The sequence below is a fragment of the Spodoptera frugiperda genome, chromosome 4 (assembly GCF_023101765.2).
Source record: "Spodoptera frugiperda isolate SF20-4 chromosome 4, AGI-APGP_CSIRO_Sfru_2.0, whole genome shotgun sequence".
NCBI lineage: Eukaryota > Metazoa > Arthropoda > Insecta > Lepidoptera > Noctuidae > Spodoptera > Spodoptera frugiperda.
The window spans coordinates 5,700,233-5,722,105 of NC_064215.1; the positions used below are offsets into that span (position 1 = coordinate 5,700,233).

A 21,873-nucleotide genomic window follows, 5' to 3' on the forward strand; every position below is an offset into this window, starting at 1 on the left:
AGTATCGACACACGTACCTTCCAAGATGACTAAACTCCAAGACTCTCCGCGTGTGATACAGTTGACTGTTAATTGTCTTGTTTTCCATGATTTTAAAAATCTTGCGTAGGTGGAGCCCTCGTGGCGTGCATAATTATTAAATTGAATAAGCTCCTGGATAAATACGCAATTTATCTAGATTTGCGTACGATCGAACTGTGCAAGAGAATTCTTTGGTTGAGCTTGAGAGACAACGGGCTGAGATCATTATTTCATCATTAATCTCTTAATTCGTGGATAAATGTGCCAAACTCCCGAAGACCTATGTTCGATATGATTACATTTTACTTTAAATCAAGTTGCATTTTGGCAACATGCCATGACTGCACTTGGGTGTAGTAGACCGGCTACACTATTTACATAATTTTTTGAAAGCTCCGGTTTTCTGACCTTTATAAACAAATAGTCACCGGTCGTTCATTAAGTCATTCTGTGTAATCAATTTGCTATTGTTTCGGAAAGTGAATCGAATCTTAAAAGGGACGCGCGGACGTTGATTTCATCGGTTTTGTGATTTTGTTTAACAATCGCCGACCTGCCCCTTGTCCGCCAGGTCTGTCTGTAGGCTTGCAGCCTTGCACTTTGTTGTATGAATGTTTTTTAAGCACATTGCATGTTCGTGGCCGGCCAACAGTAGTCATTATCCAATGAGAATACTGCAATTGACATGAACAATGATGAGACGCGATACCGTGTGGGTAAATACATAGGTAAATGAACATAGCCTACGTACTCAAGTTACGTAAGAGGTTGGCTGCATGCTAAAGGCGTCCGCCATTTTGCGATGAGCACTTTGATGGTTTTTGCGCGAAAAGTGAGCGGCGAGGTTGGCAATGCTTCAACTTTAATTTGTTGTAGAAATTACTATTTTGCAAAGATTTCCTAAATACCTTAAAGCGAGCGAGAACAAAAAGCGGTTACGTGGAAAATAACATTGAGACAGCCGTGGTTTGGGTGAACATTTCTAGAACTTACTAGAGTTACAGTACAGCCGCAGTTCGTACGGTTGTTGTAGGAGTTGAGCGTGACCTTCTTATTTATTTCAATTTACCGATTCAGGCCTTATTTAGCTTCAGATAACATTTCGAACACAAGCACTATTGTGTATTATTTATAAAGGTGATAGTTATATTAAAATAATATATTTTCGCTACCAAGTCTAGATTTTATCGTCGCATCGATCATTAAAGGCATTGCAATATAAAATACAGGAAAATAAAATAAAAATATTTATAAAAGGTCAAATGACTGACGCTGATGGGAAAAGAGTAATTTAACTTAGTTTTTGTTTTGCAAATAGTAATATTTTTAATGAATTTGTATTAAGTAGGATCTAAATAAGGAGCAAGATCAAGACGTTGTTTTAAGGAAAATGTTCTAATATATAGGGTATTTATCAGTATGTTGTGTAATTTTAGGACGAGCCTTTGCCGATAAACAACGCGCACGCGCTGCACGGCGTGCCCCCTTCGTCTGCAGCTCCGGAGACGTCTTCGGCGTCCGCGCAACCGGGCCAGTCCCCGCCAACCAGCTCAAAGATGACGCACTTAACCACGCCGAGTCTAAGATCGACGAAGACAAATTACAGGTAAATATATTTTCCCACACTGTCGTTACTTGAATGCTAAGGAGTCACATTGTGTAAAGATTCTTCGAAACGTTTTATGAGGACAAAGTGGATTTATAGTTTCAATAAAATTTGATTTGAATATCATACTCAAGTTGTGTTTAAAAGAGGGAAGGCTAGATATATTTCTTATTTACTGAGGAGAAATACAATTTGACTAGCAATTGTAGAGAATTCAGATTCATGTTTGAGCCTTAACACCAGTAGTCTTTTCTATCTTTTCTTAACTTATCTCATCAAGAGGTGGACTCTTAGTTATTGCTGGTTACGCTCTCTTCCATGAAACGGTTGTTAATGGTCTTGTCAACAATTACTTGTTTTGTTCAAAGATTTCTAGAACACACGCTACTTACCATTATATGTATTATCTTTCCTGCAATAGTAAAAGTTCTGACGACAAATGACCGATTGGTTAAGGCTGGCAAGAGGTTTCTCTCAGTAGTTTCACGCGTGAAAGGCCTAAGATAATTTGATTCGATTTAAACGCAAACAAATCTAATCCAACTCAGAGTTTTAAGAGAAAATGCGAATGTAAATAATTACGTTGTTTACATAAATAAATTGGTGCGATTAGTTTTGTTATTGCATATTATATTTTTGAAATGACGTAAATTATGGTAACGATGTGTTACTGTTTTGAATTAAGATGTACGTTTACTAGATATGTGCATTCGTGAGTGGGTGCAAGTGGTGACGTCAGTCAGCTTTCACTGGCGGGTGGAAGGGAGGTGGGGGAGTCCCCGCACGCAGGGCGCGGGGCGCGGGCCTCCTCGACTGTTGCACCACGACCACGTGAAAGCGGCCACTTTGTATTATTTGTATTGCTCAGAAATTGTCCACGAACACAAAGTGACTTGGACATCGCTGATATTATATGTACATTTCATATTTATGTGATGAACACACGATGAAAGTTTTTATTTATTTCAGTAGCTACATTCTCCTGGCTTTATTTATCGTTATAAATATTTTAGATACATGGAAAAGTGTGCTGTAACTTTAACTTGTTTAATAGGTATATTCGAGCTATTCTTATCAGATTATGAAGGTTTAGATAATTACATGCACCGATTCAACGTTACACAAGAAGTCCATGAAACTAGTCAGTAACCGCTAGTCGTCAGTATTTCACGGTGTTTGCGTGAAGGCAGGGAGAGGCCGGAGAAACAATGCACTGGACCGATTCTTTCGATACAATAATAAGATTTGCATAGACATAGGCTGATTCAACGATGAGCTATCTATCCGAATGTTAGTAATATTTACAAACGGAGGGCGGTGGAACAATGGTGCGCGGGCGCATTGTCTCTCACAGGATGTCCGAACCCATTGTACCGGGTAAACAGCACAGAACGAGATATATTATGTTCTTGTTTCACACGTCGCTTTTCCATTAAGTGTTAAATGCAATTTACAGTAGTACTTTATGACATTTATAAACGAAGCGAACGAAGAGCATTAAAAATATAACGTTCACTCTTTATTTCTAAGCTGGAATTATCTATTGCTAATCGTTTCGATAAATGTCGCGGCTCTTGCTTCCTTTCTAGTTCAGGTGTTACGAAAGCGAAAGCTACCTTTCTAGGGCTGGTGAGGTCAGAGATGTGAGGGGTCAAGCTAGTTCCTGTACATCTAGCGTTTGAATAACATCTTCACGTACGAGTGGCTCTCATGCCCTTATTCATTTCCTGAATCTATAATATGCTTCTTACAAGATTCTCAGTATCTATATCAGGTCTTAGATCGATTTACATATCACAAATGTTTACATAATGTTGGAATTAATGTTTCTGATTTTTATGCGTAGGTAATACATAGTACGTATATACATTGTACTTGATTAGTGTAAAAACCCAAACATTATTGTAATGCGCAGTAGTGTAATAACTAAGTTTTATTATAGAATCAACTAAAACGTGAAGGTATAGAGCTTATCAATATATTATATGTGTATAAATTACTACCTACGGTTTTAAACATGAGTATATAGACTGATATAATAGGTAATAACAATATGTATGCTACGGTCAAAATACCTTCATTTTCTGCGTGTTGAAATGAAGACTAATAAATAAAATTACACACAACTTCACGCCTTTTTATCCCCGAAGGGGTAGGCAGAGGTGCACATTACGGCACGTAATGCCGCTATACAATGTACACCCACTTTTCACCATTTGTGTTATAAGTCCCATGTAATAGGGGGTGAGCCTATTGCCTATAAATAAAATTATTTGTACTAAAACTGACATTGATGATGTTTTCAGAAAATCGACGATGTGAATGACGCGCCGAACTCAGTGAGTGATGACAGCTCGGAGTCGGACAGCTCTGCGGAGGAGGAGGACGAGCTCGACGCCGTCAGGCCCATGCTCAAGCTGCCCATACAGTTCGACCTCGACGAGCTGGCCGGAGCCTTCCTTGCCAACAACCAAAAGTGAGTAAAAGAGAGAAGACAGATAGAAAAGTAGAAGAATACATACATACATATCGCCATGCCTTCAATCCCCGAAGTGGAAGGCAGAGGTGCACATTATGGCACGTAATGCCACTGTGTACAACCACTTTTCACAATTTATGTTATAAGTCCCATGTAATAATTGATGAGCCTATTGCCATTGCCAGTAGAAGAATAAAGTACACTATTTGTAATTATCGTATACTAGCGACCCGCCCCAGCTTCGCATGGGTGCAATGGTGATATATTATGCATGTATTATACGCATAAACCTTCCTCTTGAATCACTCAATCTATAAAAAAAACCGCTTCAATATCAATTGCGTAGTTTTAAAGATTTCAGCATACAAAGGGACGGGAGAAAGTGAGTTAGTTTTATACTATGTAGTGAAGTACCGAATATTTTACTAAAGACCTAGAAGTAAATTAAAAATGTGAGCTGTGTTGTAATCCGCCTCAATTCTCTTGACAACAGTTTCCACTAAATTAGAAATGTCGCAAAAATAACTAGGTACAAAGATTTCTATTGAAATTTATTTATAAAAATAACGAAAATTGTATTTGGTTTATAATGTTAAAAATAGATTGTGTTGTTGTATTATGTTGTTTTAGTAACATTTGCTTTTAATTTGAGTTGATTTTCGGTCGTTGACAATCTATGTAGGAGTAGCTTTATACTTAGGTACCGGCTTAGTAGCAGCTTAACCAATACAAGGTTAATCTTATTTTAATAGTTATTACCTTTCTTAACTTTCATTTAATTACCTAACTTCTTTATAGTTACCTAATACCTACTTAGGTAAACTGGACAGTCACTTAATGATGTGTTTACAAATATGTTAACATACTACTAAGCGCCTGTCTAGTTTGAGAGGCAATGTGCCAGAGAATGTGCCGTGTGTTTTGCAATTAGTGTACAACAGCTTAGCCTTCAAATCGCCTCTACAAACAGACCCGTACAATGTCTCCATCTATCCCATTTATGGAGTAGGTGAACAACCGTAACGGCCACTTACATGGTTAATCCTGAGGCCTACACGGTAAATCCAAGGGTTAAACTAGCCACTGATGCGTTACTGTTTATTCCAAACGTTCTGCTCTGACGACCAATGGTTAATTCAAGGACAACTTCTTCCACAACTAATACGAACCGTTTGTTTTAACCATATTGTTTTCAGCCTTGTGAGTTGTGCAATCGTTTTAAAAAGGCTAATCACGGGTCAATTGTGTCGTCTAATCTATCATGCTTATACAAACAAATTATATTTGTTTTGGATAATGAGGTTTTGATTGCAGTAATTTTAAAGTGCGTCTGACGTTTGATAGTGGCCAAATGTTAATATCCTCTTTTTGCTAGTGACGTTATTAATTCTAAACTCGTCAAATTCAGAAATCCAAACAACTCTTCTAACTACTAGACAGAGTGAGGTTTGCAAAAAATACTGAATAAGCGGCAAAAATGCAGTAAAGTAAATTATGTAATACGCATTAATAAATCTAATTAATACGTAAATATGTAGGCCAATGTTACAAATAAAAATTGACATATAAAAGGATTTTATCTACTTAAATATCTTCAAAAACAGTTGTAAACAAGAATTGGTGACAAATAACAGTTAGTTACCTAATTAACAAAATTTGAATGCGAATGAGACAACTGGCACTCATTTCAATGAGAATATCTATCGACCAAAGCACCGTAATAACGGACACTCCCCAAAATGTTCACCACTTTCGTAGCTGTTAATACTATAATAGCAAGGAGTTAAATGAGGATATTTGTAATGGCCCTATTTATATACATTCTGCGTAAGCAATTATTATTATATAAGTTCGCATGATGAGCTCCCCCCGAGCGATTTCCCTACAGTTGTTCCTGTGTGTTTACCCATTATAACGTTTTGAGTAGTTGTGTAACATCAGAGTCGGCGCTAGGCGGAAGGAGCCGCAGAATCTTGTGTAATCACATTAATACGAGCTCATTGGTAATCAGTAGGAACATGTGTGATGTGACCTAACGTGCCGCGAGATCGACGATGCACCTCGTTGAATATTGCAACGATCGAAGCGCCTCAATTATACCTAGAGATAATATCGATGTTACATCAATACAATATGTTCTCTAATCGTCATCAACTAACTTCATAACAACTTAATCTTCATTGAATATTTATATAACATAATTAGGTCATGTTATAAAGTTTCTACTGCTGCAGTATAAAATAATTTATTAAAAATAATGGCGGCAAGTCATAACACTGCAAAAGCGTGAAGTGAAACTAATAGCAGATTTTCATCACATTTCATCGCAAATTGAATATTTTACACAAGTCGGTAGTAAATTCAATAATTGCTGCTCCACATTAATAAATCAACCGCTGTAAAATCCGCAATTAAATAAGAATGAGAACCCAGAAAAAGGTTTTTACAGTCAGTACCTACATAAAAGCACCGGCCAATCAGCCATTTGATTATTTCAGCTTATTTTAAAACTGTGGGTTGAACTTTAGGGCGGGTGATATAAAAAAATACCTTTTTTACGAGAGTTGCTGGTCCGTATTTGGTAAACGACTTAATAAATGTTTGTTGGTTTGCAGAGGTCGCATGAACTGTGTGGTTGAGAGGCGCCATGACGACCCCATGGAGAGACGATTCCCCTTCAACATCCTCGGTGCGTTTGCACCTCGCAGCGCGCACGCAGAGCGCATCGCCATCATCTGCCACGGAGGAGACGAGCCTAGGTATGTCCAGTACAAAACTTAATAACAACTATGAAACCAACAAATTACCTTCACCACAAATAGGAATGTTAAGCCCGTTTTTACACTAAAAGACAGTTATCATCCAATAATACATAACTTCGTCGAGGTTGTTTTGTTTAGGTTAGACATACAGACAGGTCTACATTAACATGAATCACATTTTAGGTTTGTCTAAGATAATACAGTTTCATCATTTGTTAATATGTTGTATAAGTCGGCTGAAGGTGTATAGAAATTAGAAATATTCTTTGGTGCGTATAACGTACTTGTATTAATAAAAATAATGAAGAATGGTAGTCTTACGTTAATAAAGCATTTTCAAACATTGTTTTTAAACATTGATAGGTGTTAACCTACTATTTATAACTAAAAATAAAAAAATGAATATGGGACGTTGTACTATGACGTCAAAGTACTCGTACAACGTTAATTTTGTATGAGATATTCAAGTAATCAAAACTTTAGACGCATATAATTTGGTCAGTATTGATTGTACGACAAAACAAAGCACACAGATCAATTCGTTATATCAAAGGCTCCATTCTTACACACATGTCTAAAAACGTGAACAATCTCTATTAGAGTGCAGCACCTGAAAATAAAATCAGTTTAATCTTAAATAAGAATCCGGGCCATGAATTCTAAATCTTCTAAAAAATTACAGCTAAATTTGTACAAAGTTTACATAAGATTTTAATAAAGTAAGAAACTACGAGAAAAGTAACATTTTTGCTAGCAAGACTCAAGTCTTGCTGTATCTTAGTTACGTATACAAGAGTATGGATTAAATTCTTTTGTTGAGCATTTTGCGTGGTTCGCATTGAGATGCGGCGAAGTGGACCGATTATTCTTGTTTCTTAGAATCTCAGATGCTTGAAGTTCCATTCTTCGTGCTTTATTGTAGGTACCGTGTTTTATTTTTTGTAAGACCTTCTGTAAGTTTTTAGACTTATACGACAAAGTAATAGGAGGCCAAGGTCGTTGGTTCAAGACTGATACAAGTCATTGTGCAATATAATAAGTGTAAACAGTGAACATACATTTACACAAAATCTTATCCTCACTTTGTTTGTTCGTGTATTTTTTATTGATAAATTCGATATAATATGTTTGCACATTCAACACGTTTAGTTATTTTAACCGCACTCATCTGCGTTTTTTACCCACGTATTTATTATGTAAAGCATAGCATGAAAGGCTTCGTTGAAGGTCGAGCTTAAGGAGCAGATCTAAGTATTTTATGAAATGATTAGAAGTTTTATGTAAATATTTCAAAGTGGCATATACATAATATGTTATGCGTACCTGCTATCATGAAAACTCCACACACACACACACACAAAAAAAACACTACAGTATAGACTGCTATGGCCATTCAATTTTTTTTTTGTGCTAATATTTTGCGTTCTATTTGATGTTAAACAAATATACTCGTAACTAAAGATTTTTTCTAAACATATCAATTCGTTTAGTGCTCCGAAGGGATCTATAGTCTAGAGAGTTAAAGTTACAACTTTTAATTATTCGCATTGCAGTCGTTAGAGACATGGATGACGTCACATACACGTGTCTTTGATACTGATGACAAAGTGAAAGGTTTGTAGTTCGCAATAGTCCCTCCGCGCGCAGTTGTAAAACTTTATCGGCCAGTAATACACTCGGGAATAAACGACTTACTTAACTCAGTACTTTCATTAAATTCTTATATGACTCTTTATAGACTAGATTGAACTATTCTTTATTAAACTTCTTCAAATAAGTATTACACAAAGAGTTTTATTACACATTTTTTATTTAATACGTAGCTGCCTATGTGGTTGTGGATGGGAAAACAGAATAACTAAATGAACGTGATTAGTTAACTGAGTTTAGTAAACTTATGGTTTTGCTGACTGATACGATAATGTGTGGATTTCCATTCTTGCACTCAAGCTTTATGAATAAAGGTTGATTGCAGGGATTTACTGATATAATTATCTACCTGTTAACACAGCTTTACTTAGAATATATCAGTGTACCGATTAGATCATTTTAACGAAGGTATTTCTATTATATATTTATTTTATTAAAGGCATTTTATACAACATTCGTAATGACACCTTTCTATCTTTCTGCGGATAATCTCCTTGTACAGAGTAAAACTTTATTAGGCAGAACACTCACGTGGAAGACAGATATAAAGTTCGAGACATAATTTCTCTGGAAATATTTACATATGGGTGGTACATTTACTTATATCTCTTTGTAAGTGGTGATAATTAGAGACAAAGGCATATTTAGATTTTTGGGAAGAAGAAGTTCAGAGTACCTAAGAGAAGATATCTTATTTCTGTCATACAAAAGAAGTCGTTACATAGACACAATGACTGAGGTGGTAGGCTTACCAATTAGCTAAGTGATCATCCGATCACTTAGATCACTTACTCTCACACACTACACTACACTCTACATACGGGGATTGGTTAAATAGTTCGTACTAGGATGACTTCTAATAGCGTAGATAGCGAGCGTTAAGAGGTATTGAATACCTAATACTAATGTAGGCTTTTATTTTTCATCAACAGTAACTATTTACTTAATCATCTATAGATTTAATTACTATAGGGAAAAACCAAGCTAGGTACAGAAATATGATTCTACTTGAACAAAGAACTTTCTCTTCTATTTAAGTGATAAAAAATCTGAGCTTAGGGACTACGGTATTATTGCCAGCACTTTTAAGACTTATTGCTAATTTAAATAATGAGAAGTTTAAACAATGAATTATGATTTTAATGAAAATCTAGTAACAAAGGATTTATTTGTGTAGATGTATTCAAGCAAAGGTCACGAATTAATAAGGTATTTTGTTTCAGGCCAATGAACTTCCCTGAGCCACAGTCACAGGTGTTCGCGTTCCCCCTGACTGGCCCAGTCCGTCTGCCTCTCCGCCCACAGCCTGAACATGCGCCCGCGCCTTCAGCCGGCCCTGCGCCCCCCGCACCACGCATGTCTCCCTTCGCGCCCCTGTCTCACAGACAACCACCTTTCCCCCTGCCCGTGAGTACATAATAATATTTGACTTAATTCTGTTTTTATATACCGCAGCCTCTTTATTCTCGGCTTGTGATATTTAATATTCTCTGTGGAAATCTACCGCTTCATACGGTATACTATATCGCGGGGAAAATCTTGTATCAGACTTAATATAGTCCCGGAAGCTGCGGTCACCTTGTGATGAACGAGTGAGGCATCTTAATGTGAACATCGCAGGCTTATAATTGACCATAATAGCTTGGTTCGTCTTCCGGATACATAAAGAATAAAATAATTACATAACTAATTAAATAATGGAGGAGGCACGAGACAACGAGACAACAAATGTAATGGCGGATTCTAGGCAATAACTTAGTTGCAGGATTTTGTGAAAGCCAGAAAGGGATGAGCCGTGTGTGTGACCCTTGCATGTAGTCGTACGTTTGATGTGGCAGAGAGGCACGTAATATGAATTGGTATTTGGGTCAAGAGAGGCCGTGATTGCTGGGGATTATCCTACGATCGTGTCGTTTATCGACCAAGTGTTCTAACAGTTTCAACTGGTTTCTTTCGTTACTTCAATCTCTACACAAAAGGCTTTCAGTTTTCACATAAATGTAATAAAATAGATATGAAATGAGAATTCGATTTTGATGTATCTTGAGTCTAGATCTATTTCAGATGTAAAATGGGTGTTATTTCTAAGATTTCAATATAATAGTCAATTTCAATTGAAGAGAGTGAGGTTTGATGATATACAATGTACGTATAAATATTGGATTCATTTGAAATATTAGCAAGATATCTAAAATTCGTTCAACATCAGTTTGAATGTTATCGTATAATTCTATACGTAATATAGTACGTACGTATAATAGGTATGTACGTCTATTGAGCGCTTTGATGAAAGTTTTCAGTCGGTACTTACTCCACGTAGCACGTAGTATACGGAAGATATTCATCAAATTAATGGTTCGCTTCTCAAACGTCGTGTACCGCCGACCGCTGTAATACACCGGCGAAATTAAGGCTATTGTGCTCCGTAAGAGTCTGTACGAGAACTTCTTTGAGAGACGTCCGACAAATGATTTCTATTGTTATTGGTGATTCGTGTACTCGTGTGTACAATATCAGCGGTTTAGTTGCTACCCAACAATCTTGTTGTTGCCATGATTACCTCATGCCCGTGGCTACATGCTATTATATAGCTTTTTTACCTGTAACGTCGTTTTTCTATGTTTAGCTTCTTGTTTAACAAATGTAAGTTTTTTGGAAACATAATGTGATCGATTCACTGGCTGTTTTTTTTAATGATCTCTTGTAGTAAGTTGATTCTTTTGTTACTTAAAAGGTCATTAGCGCAATGCTGATCATGTTGTAATTTGGTATGTTTTGTATTTGTTTTGGTTGTACGTCAACTAAATTGTGGATACTTATGAGCTTTTTCAATAGACTTTGTCTTACCTTTTAGGGAATGAGAGGTCACACTCACTTTAATGAGTAAAGTACAAATATAATGTTCGGTAAGTCCATTAAAGTAATGTATTCGGGCCACAAAGCATTTCAAGTGCTAAACAATAAAAGTGATGTGTTTCCGCACAATAAGAGCGACGCCGAGGGACCATTTGTTATGGCTGTCATATGTTATGACCGCTATAATAATTACATTACGTCATAGTCATAACATGATTGTCATAGTCATAGCCAACGCATCCGAAGAAAGGTTATTTTAAATTCTGTTTAATACTTATTATAACAAAATTAATTAATTAATCACGTTACCTATTTTAGGAATATATTTTCGTAACTGTTCATTGAAATTCATATGAAACACGATTATAGAGAAGTCAGCACTTACCACAAATCCTTTTAGGGAAGTAAGGTAAAACATTAAAGTCCCTTTTCCTCACATTGATGATTATTTGGATTTTCTAGTTAATTACGTTATTTCAAAAGATTCCAAGTAAGTAGCTACTTAAAAATAACTTATCTTTATATAGTATAGTGCACCAAACAATACGTAGTGTCCCACTTCGGCAACCCAAGTCCCGCTTAAGTAATTCTGGATTGCTAGATTACAATCCCATATTTTACGTGTCGTCAGGAATATTACTTATAGAACGACCAGTAGAGTAAAATTGTTTAAATTATTACACAACACAAGTTGAAAACAAATCTGCTTACATGTAAAAAAGATAATTACACTATATTTAATAAGTTAATTCATATGCATAAACATCTGTAGGCACAAATGCACAATAAACCATAGTCAATTATCTCTCTTAGAGAATGTAAATATTTGTTCCTAGCGGAGATTGGACGTGCGAAACTGCGAATGTATTATATCTAATAATCCTTCTTTTATATATGTGTATATATAACATAACTTTAGAGACGAAAGAGATGAGGTTACTCTTGGTCAGTGATCTCTTTTTTATGAACAAAATCTATTGTTATTATTCACTATAAGATCGATCGAATAGAAATACCATTTTGTTCTACTCAAAAATTCAATTACGAAACAACTAATACTTGTACCTATCTGTTATCTTTATACAAAGCTTAGAACACAATACCGGCTCTATAATACATAATAATTTAAAATATATATGTATTATAGTTATAGAAACTACTTTAGACTCTAAGTAGTTTTTGACTGTCGATCGGTATCTAAAAGACTTTAATTTGTTGCAATGCATCTCTTGAGAGATAAAAGACAAAAAACTACAATAAATTTTATACAATCAGTTAAAAAGAAGTCGATTTAAAAAGTTAGTCGATTATTTGGTTGGGTAGATAGAATCGGATTAGCGTCTAACTTGATAACGACATGATGAGGCCGGCCACTCGGTGCGCCGAGCGAGTGATGTAATCGAGTGAAGTCCTGCAATTTTACAATCTGGACGACTACCTACGTCACATGTAGGTAAAACCTATAAGTAATATACGATATTCCTCGTATAGTATACAACTAAAAAGATATTTACCTAGAAACGTTTATTCCTAAGTAACATCATTTTCATATGATTAAAGTCTTATCCCTTTAGAAGTGTGGAGTTGAAAAATTTGTACGTACATTACGTATATTAGAGGCGTAAAATTTTTGGAATGAAGTAGATGGAATAGAGTCTATCAATCACATTTAGGACTTGTTTTACGTCTATATGGGTATATCTACATTGTATACAGATATAGTATTAGTTAGGCATGGTATGTATCTAAAGTGTGAATAATAGTTGTTAAATATTTTGTAAGTCTCATTCTCATTTCTATTATCATAGAATCTAATGTGAATTTTGATATGAATAATGTTATAAAATCTCAAAACAAAGGAAAGTAGTTCTCAAATATTTATAATAGGAAAGTGAATTCGTAAATATTTAAGAATTCAATGTCCGACGACTGAATGATCTGTGATATTTTGCGTAATACAACATTAAGTATTTAATAACTGGCCCATTATGTGATAGAAGAGTTGGTACGTAATCTCACTATCCTATTACTAACATAATAGGAAAGTTTATGAGGGAGAATGGATAGGCGTTTGTTATTCTCCCGCAAAAATATTAAACAGAGTATCTATTTATGGTAAAGAATGGTTAATGTATCTTGTCTTTATATAGAGATAACTTAATATGGTACACATTGTATATAAAATAATGTTAAGAGAAACAAGCCGAAAATGGGAATCGATTTTTTGTTTATATAAAGTATAAATACAAATTAATTTCATGTTTCCATTTGATTGTTGGAGGCTCCTCTCACACTTTCTATTGACAACAAACATTATGTGAAAGCTGCGGTATTTCGATGAGGCACGTGTTCTGAGAAAAGAATTATTCTGGCAACAGAGATGAATCACTTTTGACGTATCCTTCGTTATTTCACGCGGGCCGCGAGTACGCACGTTTCAGTTTCTTATAATATTTCCACATTAATTCCTTACATAACATTGTGATGATTCGGTTTGCCAAAATCTTAGAGGTATTTATTTATTTCACTCTAGAAATGTGGGGTTGTTACTGACGACAGTCGGTATTGTGATTACTATCTCGTTGAAATTTCATTATGACTTCTTGCTCATAGGCACTATTATAGACAGAAGAAGCATCTGTTATTAACAGAAAAAATTAAAAATAAATGAAAATGGTGCATTAATCAGTTTTCTGTACCTTGCTTTACTTATGAATTGTTTAGAAGGTCCCAGTTTTCCGTCTGTTTGGTAGGTAATCAGGTGCGTCTCAACTCGACTGAAGGCTTTGCTCGTTGAGATCCATTTTAAATCAGCTTTATTCGATGCCAATTATGTCGACGGATTTAAACGTTGTTCTGATGAAATTGAAGGGAATTTATACTGTTTTATTATTTTATTGGAACAATTTTGTACACCGTCTTGTTTTTGTTTACCTACAGTGTAACATAATCTCCGGTTTTTGAAGGCAATTTGTGGCACTTGTTGTTTTTTGAGTTAAAACAAGATAGAATACAAGTTATTAAGGATTTGGCATTTCCTACGCAATTATGACTGACAATACTTTTAAAATTTATTAAAGAAAACTAATTGGTGGGATCTCCAAACCTGATAATCTAATACGTGTATGCCTGTTTTCCTTGAAGATAATAAAAAGTTTATGATACAATCCTTTAATACTTTAGTCTTAGGTCCTAATCACCGGAAAATTCTTAATAAAACTTGTAATTATCAGCTGTTAGCAACGATCATTGAGGTAATATTTAAATATATCCTCACAAAAATACAATGCATATAAGGAAACACATAACCAACTTTGTATGTCATTATTTATTTCTAGACATCGATTTGTGCGGAGGTATTCCCTAAAGATGGCTGCGGTCGGTCGCTATGGGCGCTCGTATCAATTCATTTCTAATTATAGTATATAGGTTTCAGTATTTACCGCAATTGGACTATGTACTAGCTTCTCACGTCACATGTCGTGACGTAAACTCACACCTTAATGTAGTGCCCACTTTACTTTAATTATCTTATAAGTTACATGTGCCTACTACGAGGTGAGCCTATTGTTATCAAGGAACTAGATTTTGTACTATTACTGAGACTTTTTAAAAACAAAAAATACCGAGGATAATACTCGTGGATCAAATAAACCTTTACTCGGTACTCGTGCGTGTGATTATTCGACGTCATATAAGTAAGATGACGTCATAATTAATTACAGTACATTAATAAAGTGATAAATAACAGCAGGAATATTTGCTTCTAATGCCGCGCGTGCCTCAATAAGATTAGGGAACTATATAATCACGTCTCTTTTCCCCAAGGGACAGGTAGAGGTGTAATTTTCACTGATTATGTTATCCAACTAGTAAGTATTAGGGAATAATTAAAATGTATAATATTTTGTTTGACTCGGATTGAATCTAGTACTCCAACTTCTAGACTTCATGGTTTCATTATCAACTTAAGTTTCATTAACTGTAGACAAGACAAAGCTGCGGCATATGTGTATGTTCTATAAAGATTATTTTAATCAGGCATACATTTTAAAATATCTGTAATCATTGTTGGAATTCATATTACTACTATTTTTTGAGAGGGGAATGTCAGATTGTTACTGACTAAAAACCACCCCGTTCCTAATCCTACTTTTGGAGTCGGAGCCCCGGTAACCCACTAGACAATCCGCATCTCCGGGAATATTACTAATTAGAACGCATTTCAACAGTATCTAAGCATGTTAAATGGATAATACTATAGTATTAACATTTACTTAATATGTAGAGAGGTACTTGTGGTTAGGCTTGCGAACTATATCGACAGTAATCGTATCAAAAATACGCGAATTGTGGTCGAGGACATGTGAATTACGATCACCTATTAAATACTTGCCACTTACTGTTCTACTACTGAGATAAGCACACTGACTTGTGATCTAAGTAGCAGTATAAGTTCGATCACGGGTCTGTTTTCCTTAAGACGTACTTACACCCAATTTTCAGAAGTTTACAATTTATTAAATAAAAATATTCGCATTACAATTTCCTCGATGTAATAATACACTGTATATCGTCGTATACAAGTGCCTATTTACCTCCCCTGCTCTTAAAATACGTTTTCCGCGAAACATCGTCCCGGTCCCTTAGAAGTAGAAAATCTATGCAAAGAGAAAGTTTCCTTGAGATCCGACCACGCGTCTGTTTCCCTCGCGGTAAAGTGAAAGAGAAATGCCTTTTGTTACACTACCTACTTACCTATCACGGATACGTTTCTATGACTGCTTTCCGTTGGCGGACATATTTTCCCTTTAAAATCTTTTAAGCTCGTTTTTTTCTTTTTTTATGTCCCCAACGAAGATAAATTAATGAATATTCGTTTCTATTAACGTGCTGTCTCTCATGTAGTAGTCGTGTGTAATAGACGTGGGCTTTTGTATACCACAAACTTACCTTAATACCTTCTAAGAGAGTTCACGTTTTTATAAAAGACTAATGTAATGTCACAAAGTGTAAAACCATGTACCGTAGAGCGGGCCGTGTGAGCATAAAAGGGTAGTGTGGCGTGCGTCGCCCGATCTGGCCCGCAACCCTTAGTGGCAGATAGCAGCAACAAAGTGCGCCCGCCAACAACATCAGCTTATCTGATGGCGTTCCACAAAGACAGATTCACAGGACTTTATGACCAGTTCGTCCTTTACATCACACAAACTAGTACATTCTTTGTTTTCTGAAATTCTAATGTGACATATCTCTCCGACGCAGGCCGCTTCCCACCATTATGGTGAAACAGCCAAGAATAACATACAAAGTTTTATGTATACACAGGAGCGAATGAAGCAAAAAGGTAGTGTTTTTTGTAAGAATTCCTATAAACGGTATGTTTGTCGTATTTTCTTGTGGAATCATCGCACAAGGACGAGTTTAAGTAAAAATAACTTGGTACATTTGCATTTATTACAAAGTGGTTAGTTTCATTTTAGCTGGGGTTGTAACTATGAAGCCTAGATTTTATTCCAAATAAAAAGAATACTTAATAGTACGAGTACACACAATAAATTCATCATTCTTAGTTCCGAGTTCTGTACATCATAACGTGGTCCCATTCTATCCGGTCGCTCTGTCCGGTGTGTGACAAAATAAAAACAAGTATTTTAAAAGGGTGGCTACTTGTCGTTGCACTGAACAAAAACTAGCTTGACCAGTGTCGTTCCTAAGATAAAAGTGTACTGTCCGTACACCTATCTATTCTACCTTCACGTCTACAAAGTTGACACCCCACCTAAAGCAAATATAAGATAATGCATTATAATATAAAATATGTTTTCTACATGTTCATACAACGCATTTTGTTGTTCATAGAAAGTTATCAATAATTAAGTTGTAAACAACTTTCTTTTATCATGTTCATGCAAATTGCTCAATTATAGTCCATGTTCAGCGTTCTAATAGTCGGTTTAATATATGTATAATATTGCTGTTTATGTTTAAATATTTTATTGAGTTTGAAGATAATATGAAAGGAGAGTCTATTTCTGCCACCCTTGAAGAGGGTTTTGTATAGTAGTTAGTGTGGGCGATGCTCTAAGCTTTGTTTGCCAACGCTTCATTGTGTTTTTAAACCTAAAATATTATTTGTACGTGTTCTCGGGCGACACCGACGCATTATAATGTCTAACTATTTTTAACCTCGCTCAATTATCCGTGTAGAACAAAATATTTCAAGTTACAATCAATCATTTCCACACCATTAAGCTGGTGTGTAAACTTCGTAAGTAAAGTAAAGAATAAATATTTACACGAGCCATGTGCGGTTCTTTAAAAATATCCTAAAGTTTGTTCTTGTACATGAACCGAATTTTTTGCAAAAATCAGGGTCGCACGGTCATCGGCCCGAGTCCCCGACACTGGTTGCAGCGTGCACATGTGCTTATGCAATCCCCAACATTCCGGTTTTCGGGCTCACTTTACTTGTTTTGCCCTTTCATTTATCATTATTGAGCACAGCAGTTAAAAAATCAAACTATATCAGCAAACACAACTATATTGCCCAATGTTGCGTGTGTACCTATTACTGAGCACCTAGGTACGGTAATAGTATGTAGGTACTAATAGGGAGTTGTAACTTTCAAATTATCTTTTTAACAAGAAAGCGGAACAAGACATGATAACTTTATTCTTGTAGTGAAATGTACGCGGGAGTTATTTTTAATATGAGTAAGAATTTTATTATATACAATAACAGGCAAAAGTAACCTCGGAGCAAAATTCCACCTCGGGGTGTATTAGTAGAAAAATGGGCACGTTGGCACTCAAACGATTTTCTTTATTCTCATTGCTGTTTCCATATAATCGTTTTTTCCTGTTTACTTCAGCGATGTTTCCCGAAAGTTAAACTGAAAAAGAAACATAAATGACTCGGAAGAATGTAGGTGTTGTCCTTTGAAACATTTCACGTTAAAAGTTCTGTTTGTTAAATAAACATTGATTTTATTCTGTAAACAACTTTCTTAATCACTATAATTAGAATTTATAACAAGAATGTAATCAATAGAAGACAAAAAACTAATGATCAAATCGTAGCGAATGTTAAATTATTAAAATGAAAAGCAGGTGCACGACGAGAGCTTGTAAATAAGTATAAAGTAAGCGGCTAGTCAGATTACTCAAAATAATGGATGACGCCGAGAGACGTTAAAAGTTTTAGTAATTACAAAATGATAAACTTGAGATCGCGTCTTACTCAGGGTTGACTTTTGATTAACTTCAACTAAGAGGACTTAAGCTTCGAACAATTAGAGCTGAAACTTTTTAGTAACGAGGTAACACAATACACGACTGCTGTACAAATTATCTACACTCGGAATAAAGTTTGAGTGATGTGACACTTTATCTTACTTCGCAAAGGACAAGGGTGAGGATATGAATGGAATGATTCAAGTCACGCGGGTTCAAATGTGTGTTTGTACCCCATCCCTCGAGGACATCTCGTGGTGACAGGCGCTTCGACGCTTCGTCGCTGGGGGGTGTCTCAAGGAGCGGCGCGGCCGAAGGTGGGGAGTGGGGACACAGACATTTGGAGTTTGGCCACGAAGGGAAGGCGTGCACGAACATAAACAAATAAATGTAAGCGTTCCCGATCACAACAAACAAACGGGAGACAGCCGCGCCGCTCCACACGCTCCACACGCTCGCGCTCGCGGGACACTCGTTGTAATTAAGTTTTGATCATTGATTGAAGGTGAAGGCCTCGATAATATGCTCGTAGTTAAAGTTTTATAGTTTTTGCTTGTAGATTAATTAATCAACTCGTCTCTAGTTAATATGTTCCGTCGTCAGGTAGATTAATTAGATAAGAGAGATGAATCACAACTGCTATAAATATAAGTATAGATATATGATAAACAACATAAAACCTGCTTTAACGTCGATGTGTTATTATGCTAACGATGGGTGTTACATAAAGCGATTTGGATGCTAAGCCTTTCATTAGTTCCAGTTAACAGAGCGTTAAGTAATAATACAGAAAAACTTTGTTCTTTCATGGCTTGCTTGAGGTCAGTCATACATACATTTAATATGAGTTGGTACAGTATGCTAACTATTCGTACATGAGTAATTATAGCTTTGCATATTTCTAAGTTGTTGGGTTTGATAAACATCGCAGTCAATAATAGTCGTAAACCAGATATTTACATTTGCATGATTACTCATTATGTGGCATGTTTGTAGACCACACGTGTGTAACTGCAGATCTAAAGGGCTTCATTACATGACGTGTGAGACAGGCACCCTAAATGGTAACACTAGGTACAGATAGAGAAGATGTCATACTGTGACACTACAAATTACTTATGTCATCTACCAGTACATGTAATGACACGACAACTAGAATAATATACTAAGGCGCTGTCTCGAACTGATGTCCGTACAAGACAGTTAATGAAATAAAAGGAAAATAAATTCTATACGATGTCGTAACAGAAAATGTATCTAGTGTAGAGGTAGTTCGGACAGTCTGTCACGCTATCAAACAATTGAGTTTCACCTAGTGGCCACATCGGTCCGTAATAGTTCCTACACATGTCAGTTATCTTTAACCAGTTAAGAATTTATTTCACACTTCCTGCTCCAAGCAATCCCCGTGGTAATTACAATATCTAACATCTACCCACGTTGATATCACTCATACATGATTAAGTTTACTTTGATTTATGCTTATATTATTTTATATCTACAATAAGTTTTCAAATTAATGGGTTAGGCCTTGGCTAGGTCAGATCCATGTGCGTTTATATGCATTATGTCTATATGTAAATTGTGTACTCATTTATTCTCGGTACTTAGTTCTGTGTAGGTATATAGGAGTTTTTGTTTGTGACATTCGATTACATAAGTAGCAAAAACATTACCTTCGTAGTACGAGTTAAGTAAAAAGGTTTTGTATAATTAGTTGTAGATGCGATGTGTTTGCTCGCGAGGATGTCAAAGATATAAATAACAGGTACTGTAGTCAGCAGCACCACAATAACAAGATCACGTACCGCGCGGACGCTCGCTGCTGCGATGCTTTCACCAGATATCTATGTTTTTATTGCCTTTTATATCGCATTAACTAAAATACAATAAATTTGAAATACATTTAACGATACTAAACCTTTCGCATTATTTACATTTGTAATTTTACTTAAAAGGTATTTTAATCTAAAACACATTCAAATGTTAGTAGATACTTTGAGTACGCTAAAAGATGTACCTTTCGAAGGTATAAGTCGTGAATAAGACCTAAAATAGTACGTGAAAGCAACTGAAAATACAATCCATTTTATATTAGATGGATTTCTTTGAGGATTACACTACTAACATAATACTTTGAAGCGAACGATTTGTAAGAAATTATAATATTATGAAAGCCGATAAAATACCACTAAAGCTTTAACAAATCCTTAAAAATACGAGATGGTTTTACTGTAAAGTTTTTCTCAGATGTATTAAGTTTACGACGAAGAAAATAAATTCATTTTGAGATAGCGCGGAGGAGCTGTAGGCCCTCATTATAACCGAACTGAGATAGATGAGAGCTGGTCACAAATGAGGTCAGCTCGCAATGAAAGTAATGAGTTATTTACTAACCATTTTAGGTTAAGGTACGAAAACTATAATTAATAATTTTATTTAGACAGGCTGTGTGCACAAGAACCGGGTCTTGTGCTGAATACTTGTACAAATATAATAGTGGTAAGGAGTCCAAGTACCGCTCGTATAGCTGGTGAATAGCGGTACTAGATCGTGCGAGTACCTACATAAGACAATAATTAGGTGTCAGTCGGCCATCCGACAAATCGTTCATCTCATACAGAAAGCTAACTGTATCTGACGTTTTTACACGTCTGACAGCTTAACAATTGTCGAAGTGAAAAGCATTCACCTTTGTGTTGTGTGTTTGTATCTTTGAACGGTGTGAAACGTTGAAGTCCTTTCATAAGAGAGGAACGTTTGCATATTTATAAACATAGAATATGTTCCTGTAAATGAAGGTCGTGTCGTATGGGGCATTTAAATTTTGTAGATCTTATATGGGCGTCATATACGTATTTCGTATATTTGAAACACGAACCACATTCAACATTATAATTTCGGCTTAGTATACAGGTTTTACACTGTTACCAATATTCGGACTAACTAAGATTTATTTGAATATTTAAGAGCTCGGTTTCGGAATATCTCAGTACCTATTCAATGACCAGCTCCTTTACCAATCAAAAGGAATTCCACCTCTATACAAACCTTTGAAGATCAAAGTCCTGTGAAATTATATTTCCTACGTTTAAAATACTACGTTTTAGATGTCACAGATCCTTTATTTAATCTTCGAATTAAATACTGTCATTACAAAGCTGATATTAATAGAATCATTAGGAACATTTCCATTTATTTAATTCTTGAGTCATTTGTTGATAAAACGATGTTATATTTTGGTGCTCTCTCCTTTATCAAAA

At 35.6% G+C, this 21,873-nt stretch overlaps 1 protein-coding gene across 2 annotated transcripts in view; it reads left to right on the forward strand.

Annotated features, from left to right (window-relative positions):
- The window catches only part of LOC118272636 (WW domain-binding protein 11), a 151,259-nt gene that overhangs the window by 112,139 nt on the left and 17,247 nt on the right, over positions 1 to 21,873 (forward strand). For both annotated transcript variants that reach the window (XM_050693412.1, XM_050693413.1), the window contains exons 4-6: positions 3,934 to 4,103; positions 6,722 to 6,865; positions 9,742 to 9,925. In XM_050693412.1, coding sequence (XP_050549369.1) covers positions 3,934 to 4,103; positions 6,722 to 6,865; positions 9,742 to 9,925 — 498 coding nt within the window. The remainder of the gene's footprint in view (positions 1 to 3,933; positions 4,104 to 6,721; positions 6,866 to 9,741; positions 9,926 to 21,873) is intronic.